The sequence below is a fragment of the Canis lupus genome, chromosome 1, assembly GCF_011100685.1.
Source record: "Canis lupus familiaris isolate Mischka breed German Shepherd chromosome 1, alternate assembly UU_Cfam_GSD_1.0, whole genome shotgun sequence".
NCBI classification, from domain to species: Eukaryota; Metazoa; Chordata; class Mammalia; order Carnivora; family Canidae; genus Canis; species Canis lupus.
This window is the reverse complement of record NC_049222.1, coordinates 90,287,381-90,297,738: the sequence shown is the minus strand read 5'-3', so window position 1 is coordinate 90,297,738 and position 10,358 is coordinate 90,287,381. Positions and strand designations below refer to the sequence as shown.

The 10,358-nt window shown below is 52.4% G+C and overlaps 1 protein-coding gene across 10 annotated transcripts in view; it reads right to left on the bottom strand.

The window, feature by feature from the left end:
* Window positions 1-3,236: 3,236 nt before the first annotated feature.
* KANK1 (KN motif and ankyrin repeat domains 1) overlaps window positions 3,237-10,358 on the bottom strand; it is a 208,282-nt gene continuing 201,160 nt past the window's right edge. For all 10 annotated transcript variants that reach the window (XM_038527148.1, XM_038527149.1, XM_038527153.1 and 7 more), the window contains 5 exons: window positions 9,916-10,135; window positions 7,396-7,538; window positions 6,761-6,961; window positions 4,898-4,996; window positions 3,237-4,295 (listed from right to left, as the gene is read on the bottom strand). In XM_038527148.1, the coding sequence (XP_038383076.1) occupies window positions 4,233-4,295; window positions 4,898-4,996; window positions 6,761-6,961; window positions 7,396-7,538; window positions 9,916-10,135 (726 nt within the window). In that variant the 3' untranslated portion in view covers window positions 3,237-4,232. The remainder of the gene's footprint in view (window positions 4,296-4,897; window positions 4,997-6,760; window positions 6,962-7,395; window positions 7,539-9,915; window positions 10,136-10,358) is intronic.

Sequence of the window (10,358 nt, the reverse complement as noted above, 5' to 3'; positions counted from 1 at the left end):
GCCCGCCCAGCTGGCACTTGGTGTTGAGCTGCCTGACAACCCTGCCCATCTGCGCTCAGGGCTCCTCCTCATCCCATACAGCCTCACCCTTTCAGGTAGTTCTAGGGCTGGGCAAACTGGATCTTTCTGGGTTGGGGGTGGTGAACATGTATAAAACTTGTTTTTGGCTGCAATACAAGACTGGCATTTGGTCTTCAGAGTATTTCTTATGTAACTTCCATTACCCGAAAACGAGGGATGTAGTTCCCATTCCCGTGCCTATTAAATCGTCAAAGATCTTAACAAAAAGGCAGTGGGGGCAGCTGGTTTTCTAAAATGCCAGCTCCTCCGCCAAATGTCCTCAAAATCGGACATATCCGTACCAGCACGCACCCATAGAACGTGGTATTTTGCTTTCTAGCTTCTCTGCAAAAATCCTTGCAGGGATTCAGGTCAGGAATCTCGGGGACCCCACGGCAAGTGTTGGATTCCACCCTTCAGGCTTGCAGAGCACACTGCGACTTCCCGATTCCACTCCCTGGGAAAGCGCCAGTGAGTTTGGCGGGGAGGGAGTGTGAGTGTGTGCAGTCCTAGAACACCGTGGCCAACGGCTCAGCCACATCCTTTTGTGGTAATCATCTCCAGCAAAATGGACTGTAAATATATTTCTATAATCGGCTGGCTTCTAAATTACAGCCACGCTGAGTAACAACAGAGTAAACATATGATTAGTAATTTCCTTATGGCAGAGGATAGTCTCTGGCTAAGGCCCAGGGCCTAAAAAGAATTTTCTCCCAGTAGAAAAGAAAACAGAACACTCTATTCCAAAGCCAACACAACGGGTCACGGCCTTCTTCCTGAGCAGAAATGGTCCTGCTCCTCCAGGAAGAGGGGAAAGCAAAGATGCACGTAAGGAAGACCGCCGAGCAGTCTGGCTGCTCAGTCGCAGCCCCTCACGTCCTGGGCCACCCCTCCTCCACCGCGGCAGCCACGGCTCCTGGCCTTCTAGAAAGGACTGCTCCAGCATTGCAGAAGTGCCACCAAACACAGAGAAACACCAGGTAGGGGCTACGCTGGCTCCTTATACAGCAAAGATCAAAGATGAGGCATCATATTTCTGGTTTTGTTCTAGCTCTCTCCATCCCGTCTAATTTGGCTGGAAGAGAACCATGGTAGTGTCTCCTAACTTGAGAGTAAAACCATTCTCAGTGTGCACCCAAGGCCACCCTGAGAAATACCTGGGATGCTGCTCCTTGGGGTGGGGCCCACGATTGGCCCCTCATAGCTCTTATAATCGGTTCTTATGCACGCAGTGAAGGCAAAAGTTCTCACAAAAGCATCATGAAAATCAAATGTGCTCTGCTTGCAGCAGGCTCCCTGCAGCCAAGAACCCATTAGGATGGGATCCTATCTGTGAGTGTTAGCACCTGTCTGCGGTATTTAATGCCACAAAGTCGGGGGTGAAACTGTCCCCCTTAGACTGCGGGGGGGGGGTCCCCAAGAGTCCAACACTTGGTTTATCTGGGGGACCCGTCTAGACAGCACGCTCCTGCTAACTCACTCCGGCAGCAACACACCCCCCAGCCCTGCCAACCCCCGCACAGGGTTTACATTCCTTAAGTCACAACGGAGGCAGGACGACTCGTGTTTCACTTTCTTAATGTTAGAAATCTCAAAGTTCCCACTGCTTTATTCCTTTTGTCTGGGGGAGGATGCCGGCCTTCAGCTTCTAATTCTACAGGGCAAGGCTGCCTGAAAAAAGAGGCTGCCACTTAAAGGCTTTGGCTTCTCCTCGCGTCAACCAGAAATCCACCTCAAGAGTCTCCAGGCCTACACTGGCCGCACTCGGGGAGCCTTGGCCAAGTGGCCTGCCTCAAATCCCTTTATGGACACGCACCTCCAGAAACTGCAGTGAAACCAATGGGGGCGAATCAGCCTAGGTTTATATAATGTGCCAAGATCCCAAGATAAAAAGCCTTCTAAGTGCCCAGAGTAGACAAGGCAGAGGAGACAAGGCATAAGGCTGGCATATCCAGAAGCTAGATATGGATTGAAAGAGACCTCACTCCATGATAAAACAATCGCTCACTCTGTTACTGCAAAATTTAGTCTATGGCATCTGAATGCAGCACAGGGATGTAGGATTCATTTTCTCGTGCACGGACAACATGAACGACTTACTTTCTCACACAGAACAACACCCTCAAGACCTCAAACCACCTGAGATACAGCCCTGCCTACTCAAAAGGGATGTCATGCCATTTAAGGGGCAGGAAACCCAGACCTACTTTTCTTTAAACACAAACGCTCTTCTGCTTTAATTTATCATGTTATTTCAGGTCTGAAGGAGCCTCAGTAACGATGTGAATCGAAATTTAGCCCCAATCCTGTAGCTAGCGGATCTGTCCTGGGATGGACAAAGGTGCTCATGCCTCCAGGTAGCTGCAATCTCACTTTCATGGTCCAGGTCCAGCGCCCTTCTGCCCCAGACACCCCAGCATGGGCCCCAGGTGGGGGGCATCTCTTACCGTCCCAAGTAGGCCTCAACTCCTAGCACCACTTTTCCCAGCTCCTCTGAGTTCTTCCTCTAAACGACGCATTCCTCCCAGCCCGTGAAACAGGCTTTCCCGGACAGACACCATGGGGCACACCTGCTGAAAAAAAATCTGTCCTCTGTTCTCTTTCCTGAGCTCAGCAGTGGATGAACAGATGAGAGGAAAGAAAGGTGTGAGAAAAGCCTCCGTGATATTTTCCCCGGGGCACCTGGTTCTCACAAACAGCCTGGGTTAAAATTCACCACCTGGGCCCGGGCCCAAACATCTCATCTACATTTCAGCCTTCATACTTCTTCATTTTTTGTTTTGAATTAATTTTTTTACGCTTCCTTATAACGGGATGGACTCAGTGCCCTTTAACTTTGTAAAAAAGACTGCAAGCCAGCAGCTGCACCCAAAACGAGGTGCAGAGGCCAGTGCTCTGCACCTGAGAACAGCTAACTTGCCTCCCCTCGGAGATTACCTGTCTAATGAGCTGCTTGCCAAATACGGTCTCACGCTTCTGATGCGCAATGGGCAACTGGGCAAGGGGCAGAGCTGTTTGTACAGGGTGGTGCTCTCGGGAGGGGTCCCCTCTCGGTCGAGGGCAGGGGCAGCTGGCCAGCGCTCCCCACCCGCACCCTCTGCCGGCCTGGGTGCTGCCACCACCAGAATTCAATGGGGCCAGGCAGGCCGCTGTCGGAGACGAAGGAGGGACAGGTGGAAGGGCTTAATGAAATTTTATTTTGAAAATATGGCAAGAGTCTAAGGCACTTCAAACATTTAAATACACGTAAGACCAAAGTAAATGTGGCTTAGTAGAAAGGAATCCATAAATACGCAGAGAACTACACTAGGTTTCCCCAGAGGCAAATACAGAGCCGGTTCCTCTAACACGATCCAACCTTTGCCATCAGACGTGGACTTGGGCGATGATTAATAAAAAACACGGTAACGTAACACGTAGTACTTCATGTCTCAGTGACTATGGAATATAAAAGTCGAAAATACTGCTGTCATTTCATATAGATACCTTTCATATAAAAAGTCATGTAATACAGCCACCTAGATCAACCCCACTGAAAAGATTTCCTTTCATAAGTTTTCTGCTTTTTAGAGAGTCCCGCTTTTTGAGTTTTAAACCAGAAATCTCCCAGACCAGGCCCCAGGTGCTGAAGATCGGTCACCTCCGCTGCCAAGTAATTACTTTAGAAGAGTAAATACACACACACGTCAACAAAACCATCCTGGAATGGACTTTTCAGAGAGCTTTCCAATGGAAAATTTATATTTACATCAAGTAAATATAAATACTTGTGGAACATTTTTAAATTTTAAAAACACCGAGCCGGTGACAAGTGGACACTTCCTGGTGGGGGCCAGGGGAGGAGGGAAGGAGGAGACGGTGCCTGCTCAGGTCAGGTTACGACATCCTACGACTGTACATAACGGAGCAGAGACTCCACAGCAACAGAGCCGGGGGGCGGGGGGCGGTAAGCACACCCGAGGCAGAGGGAAGATGGCCAGGAGGGAGGCGGCAGGGGCCGGGGGCAAGCTCCTGCTGCCTCAGCCTCCGCTGTGCAGCTCCAGGCCTCAGCCCTCCCGTTCTGTTTGCTGGTGAGCTCAGGCACGATACATATACATTCAGTATCTGTCACCCCAACAGGAACATTTAGCAGCTTAATGGTGGCATGTAAATGGACGGTTATTTGTGTATCATCAGTCAAAGGAACTTCGGTGGGTGGGAGCAGGAGATGTCTTCCTTCCAAGCCTTGGGGTGCCCTAGAGACCAGGAGAGGGGGAAAAAAAAAAGAATGCAGGGTTAGCACATGACCTCAGGCAGTGTCCTCTGTGACCTAGGAACTCTGTCCACCACAGCTGACAACCACCCAGGAGCCAGAGCGAGGACAGCTGGAAGGTGGGATAGAGACCCACTGGCAGCGGCCACGCTGGAGCCGGCTGGGCTCAGCAGGTGCCACATCCGACTGTTCTGGGAGGTCAAGGTCCTGCAAAGTGCAGACTCTTGGACCACAGGTCGCTGGTCACTGTCTGCTTTAGGAGAAAACCCAGGAAAGGAGCAGTATGTACTCATGGGCACACGATGTGCCATTTGGGTTCATTGTGTTCATAAACCCTTCACGCGAGGGCTTTGGAGCATCTATCTCCTGGGGACAAGCAGAGGCCCAGCCCGTGCTGCGCTAACCTTTAGCACTCCCAGCCATCTGGGTATGGCAAAAATAGCGAACTCTTAAGCTCTAGGCTAAAACTTCCATTTTCAGAGTCGTCAGAAACCCCATGTCTCCCGTCAGCTCCTTGAAGAAGGGGGGACCACCCACCCGGCGGGCTCCAGCCCGTTCCCTAATGCCCCAACGCGCAACACTGACCGGAGACGGAGCCTTGGCGAAGTTGACGTGGGCGTACAGAAGAACCGCAATGTCCTTGTGTCCAGCCTCCAGGGCTATGGAGAGTGCGGTGCTGCCATCCTTAAATGGAAAAGAACAAGCCAGGGTGGGTTTTTCAAATTTCCAGATAGCTGACAGGTGGCCCAACAAATACTCTCTAAGATCCATGAAGTTTTTTATCCGTGGTTTGTGTCACAGAGGCCAGTGTGTAGGGGCGAGCCCTGTGCACCCCCAACAAATGCAGGCAGCCCTCAAGGCCCTTACACACCTGCTCTTCCCACCAGCTGGAAACCAAAGTTTCTTTTTTTCCTATCTTTACAGCAAGCAGGTAGTACCCCAGTGTATGTCTGGACAGCCTGCAGTTTGCCAAAGGTCTCTCAACTGTGCCCTTGGGGCGGGAACCGGCCCTCCAGCCCTAAGCACACCCGCCCAACGCTGCGAATAATATCTACATGCCATTTACTTTCTGTCTGGTCTTAGGGTAAGGAAGGTCTTCTGGTCACTGGCAGCAGGAAGCAATTCTTGTCCTTACAGTCCTTCCCGCCTACCTGGAATTCTCGGGGCTACTTGTCCTGGGAAGGCCAGCTGCAAGGCCTCCTCTTCCGTGAAGGGTGAAGGACGCAGACAATTAGCTGAGGGGACTAGCATTTCTGGAAGCCACTGTGGCTCTACCTACTTGTTACGTGTTGTTACTTACATCTACAGGCTGTTCTTTGCTGAGAGAGAGGGAAAAGCCAACAAACAAAAATCAAGACACGTGAAACACAAAGTCCTCCTGAGGAGAGGTGAGCTGGAAATGCTCCCTCCGTTCCAGAGGATGACGGGAAAGGTGCCTGGAACCAGCGCAGCTTGCTCACTGCTGGGGACGCGTTGGCCACCGTGCAAGCCCACCACCAGCCCCCCTGTCCTCGGTGCCAGTAAATGCCTGCTCTGGTTTGCACTTCCTGCTGGCTCGGGCCCAAGGGAATGTGACGTTTAGTGCAAAAAGGAGTATTTTCCTTCTAACTTTTCTACATGTTTGGAGCTGGAGGAAGCTCTGGGCGAAACCCGTGCTCCACTGAGATAAACTTCCCAAAAGAACCAACCCAGCCTGACCTCTGCGACATCTGCACTCTGAACCCTGTCACCACCCAAATGCTAGTTTCTGTGCCTTCACCTACAGATACTCCTCCCCTTTGGCCCGAAGCAGCAGATCCCCTTACAGTGTTTTCCAGGCAAGGGGTTATCTGGAACAGGGACGGCGTGGGAACCGGAAGACCAGATGGGGGCTATGATGATGGAAAAGCCAGACAGGAGTGGAGACATGTGTTCAAAGGAGCCTGACGGTCTGCAGGGCCAAGCTGACGAGATGCTTGGGCCATTCACTCCAATGGGCCCCAGGGAAGGGCACGGCTGTCTTCATTTCGGGCGTGGGAGAGTACTTCACTGCGCTAACCATTGGCTCTAGTCAACCAGGAATTTGGCCTGGAACGACCAGCAACCCAGATTTCCAGACACTCTGGGGACCTGGTCCTCTCTTCTTCATGGACCTGTGAGTTGCCTACACTAAACCTACTCTGTGCCATAAATCTGTGCATTCCCCTTCCACGTGCTGGTGCTCGGACGCACCCGTCACCCCCTTCCTGTAATGACTGTGGGGGCTGAGGCCTGACCGTCCTGCCTTTGGCTCTAGCTAACGGAAATGCGAGCTTGTCCAGAGGAAATGCTGCCAAGCTGGGCTGGGAAGGGAGGCAGCCCGGACCACCCCACGAAATCCCTAGTGAACATCTTGGAGGAAGGGCTCTTCTCCCTCCACCAAAGGGCCCTGGGGGGCAGGCCCAGCGGAGGCCACGGAGGCTCACTCACATTGTCCTCCAGATGGCCATTGCAGCCCGGCTGAGCCAGCAGCAGCTTGACGATCTCCACGTGGCCGTGCTCGCTGGCGCACATGAGCGCAGTGGAGCCCTCATCGTCCTGGATGTTGACGTCGGCCCCGCAGGCCAGCAGCCCCTTCACCATGTCGATCCGCCCGTGACTAACGGCCAGCATGAGGGCCGTCTGTCCTGCCTGTGGTTGGAGGGGGGTGCATCAGCAGCTTATATGGGGGCTGGGGTCATGGGGGCAGGAGGTGGTAGGGGGACAGCGTGATGATAGATGGAACACAGCAGGCCAGGAGTTAACCTGGGGCTGGGTGGTGGCGGGCACGAGAAAGAGTTTCTAATTCTGAGCTCCCAGCCATGCAAGATCATAAAGTGACGAGTCAGTTTCCCTCCTGTCATTCAAGGATCTGTCTCATCATAACAAGGAGCTGGAAAGTTCAGAGGTGCTTAAAAGTCCAGCTGGGGACACATATGGACCAGGGCCACTCCGTGCCTGGCGTGCAGACACAACAGGGAGACAGTGAGGAAGCAGCCACCACCGGGTAGCCGGTGGGGCTCCCGGGCCCTCAGATGCGATCAGGGCCAGGTGTGTGCGTGGACTCAGGCAGCAGGTGCGCTCACCTGGCTGGCTTTGGCGTTCACGTCACCGCAGCCGAAGAGTTCCTCCACAACACGCATGTCCTTCTGTGCTTCCACGGCAGCAAGGGCTGCCAGCATGATGGGGGTGTACCCCGCCTTGTTCTGGTGATCCACGTTACACACATCTGCAAAGACACGAGGCTCGTCGGGGAGAAGCCGCCTGGCGGCATCCATTCTCCCCACTGACCAAAAGAATGGGGTTCATTGGAAGAGGCCAGTGAAAGGGCTCCAAGGGCTCCAAGTCCCAGGGTGACTCAGAAGGAACTGAGAGAGATGTTTTCATACTAAAGGAAAAAAAAGGTTTTCCGGTATCCTGTGAGGCCAGAAGCTGAAGTGAGAGTAAGCCTTCACGGCACCTCTTGGTCACAACTGGTGGCTGAACGGCAACAGCCCAGAAAGGGTCTGAGGGGTTTGTTCTCAGGATGGTTGCTTTGAAGAGCCCATGGTAATGGGATGTGGACATTCCTCTGTGTTTAGGGCATCGTGGTTTTGGAACGAAGGCCGCAGGGAGAGCTACGAATAGCAAGGATTTGTAAAGGCTTGTGTAGGGAACAGACTATGGCATCACCCACTCAGAAATCACTACTCATTCTGAGACCCAGAGTTCCCTCCTCTGACTTGCTGGGGGCCCTTGAAAGCTGAATTCCAATCCCATGACACCTAGAGCTTAGCTGTTTAGGAACTGTGGTCTGAGGGCAGACGACAGAGGCCAGCGACCAACAGACACAGTGAACCAGACCTTTTCTGTCTCTGTAATTCTTACGGAGGCGTTGGGGTCTAAATAATCCTGTTTAAATTCCTTTAGCACTTTCTAAAAAAGTGGAAAAGAATGGGGAGTGCTGGGAGGAAGCTTTCCTGTGTGACCAAATATAGTTAGAATTGCTCAGGATGCCTCCATCACAAGGAGGTAAGAAGTACCATGAAAACTTCCCCTGAACTCAAAAACAAACAAACAAACAAACAAACAAAAAAACCCCAAAAGCCCCAGCATAGTAGGGACATGACAGCATTTACACACAAGTGCATGCCTTTTAATGTAGAATAGGAGAAAGAAAAAGCTATGTGATGGAGGAGCATATGGGCAGATGAGCTCTCTGAGGCTCCTCCTTATCTGTGATGTTTGGTCCTTGACAGATGCTGCAGGCACCTGTGTCCTATGCAACCCCAGTCTCACTTCTAATGGGGAACAGTACAGGGTCCGGTTATATCCAGCCAGGTGAGTAAGCAAAGCTATCCCATGGTGGAGCTGAAATCTTAATTTACCAAAAAACATCTTGTCCACACACATTTTCCAAGGGTAGATCACACAGTTACTTGCAAGAGCAATCTGAAATCTTGTTTTTTGGCTTTTCTGGATATTATCCACTTCTCTGTTTAAACAACAACGTGGGCTGACAGTACCAGCAGCTCTGTTTATAGTCTGGGAAGTCTAAAGGGAAGGAGGCTTGGAATTCCTCTAGGACGGAAGCAATTTTAGCCTCATGTAGCCCCATCTGTTGGGAATGAAGCAAACTTAGAAGGGGAGATAAATGTGCTTGGTGACTTCCATGCATGAATCTGATTTCCCTGAAATGGAGTAGAAGAAATTAGAGAGAGTTGGATCAAGAAGTGGTATGGGGGGGATTGGACAATTTTATTGCATAAGCTAAATCAAATGTTCTCACTGTGTTCTCACTAATTAGATCGAGGTAGCGTAAAAATTCTCTATCAGTCACATACTAGAAGTAAAAACACATATTTCCAAAAATAAATCAGAGGGACTTGGGGACTGTATGTATCACTGGCTACTGTATTTGAACAAAAAGTTGAGAGCTCACTACCCTCCAAGGAGACCCTTCTATGGGGCACACCCTTGCTTCGGGTCTACAACACGCAGTGGCTGGATTCTGGGATGGGATGTTCCAATTAGAAACCAGAAGTTTCACTGTTCTCATTCCTGTGGCTCAGATACAAGAAGAGCACTTTCCTCACTCTGTGCTGAGTCCCCAGTAACAGGGCATATTTTGGTGGCAATGGTCACGATTCTGCTACAATCCATGACAACGGCTTTGCACGGCCCCCGTCTGGGCTACCGGCACACTGCCCGCTGCAGAGTGGTGGGCCGGGGTCGTGGAGCGAGGACACAAAGAGCAGCCCGCCAACACCGAAGCCGTGACTCTGGTCGCGTGAGCAGAGATCTGTCCCCCGAGCGTGCACCTGCCCAGCCTGCGTGATGCAGCTCAGGAGGGGCCCCGAGTCCTGCTCATCGCCGGGGATACAGCTCGCCCGAATGCAGCTGGACAGCTGCAAGACGATCCCCCAAACCTCCTTCCAAAACGGACCTGGAATCTGTGTCACCAGCTCTGTGGCGAGGTCAAGCCTGCCCCCCCCCCCGACCCCCGCCCCCCCCAATGACTCAGGAAGGCTCTTCTTGCCACATCCTGTGGGAGAGCAACAGAAAGGGCCCCGGGGAGCGGAGCGACCAGCCTCTCGGAGCGACTCCCGACCCGGCGGCCCACGCACCGGCGTCCAGGAGCAGCTTCACGATCTCGAAGTTGGAGTGGGACACGCTGTAGTGCAGGGCCGTGTTGCCGTTGCCATCGGCCATGTTGATGATGTAGCGGAGCACGTCCGGGGAGATGGCCTCGAAGGCGGCTATGTAGTCGCCCACCATGGCCGGGCTGGCCGACTTCTGGCTGGACACGCGGAACCACTCGTGCTGCAGGGTGTTCAGACAGAAGCGCTGCCAAAGACACCGCCAAGCGGCCGTTAGTCCTTCTATTTATAGACCTTCCCGGGACCCAGCCGAAAGCCCGAGAAGCGAGGCCTTTTATAGTCAGAGTGTGTGCAGTTAGAATTGGCTGTCGACGGACAGCTAAGGAAACCCAGGGCCCCGAGAGGGCCTCAGACTCCAAACGGGAGCATCCCTCCTGATTTTCAACCACAGACATGATCTAACTCTCTAG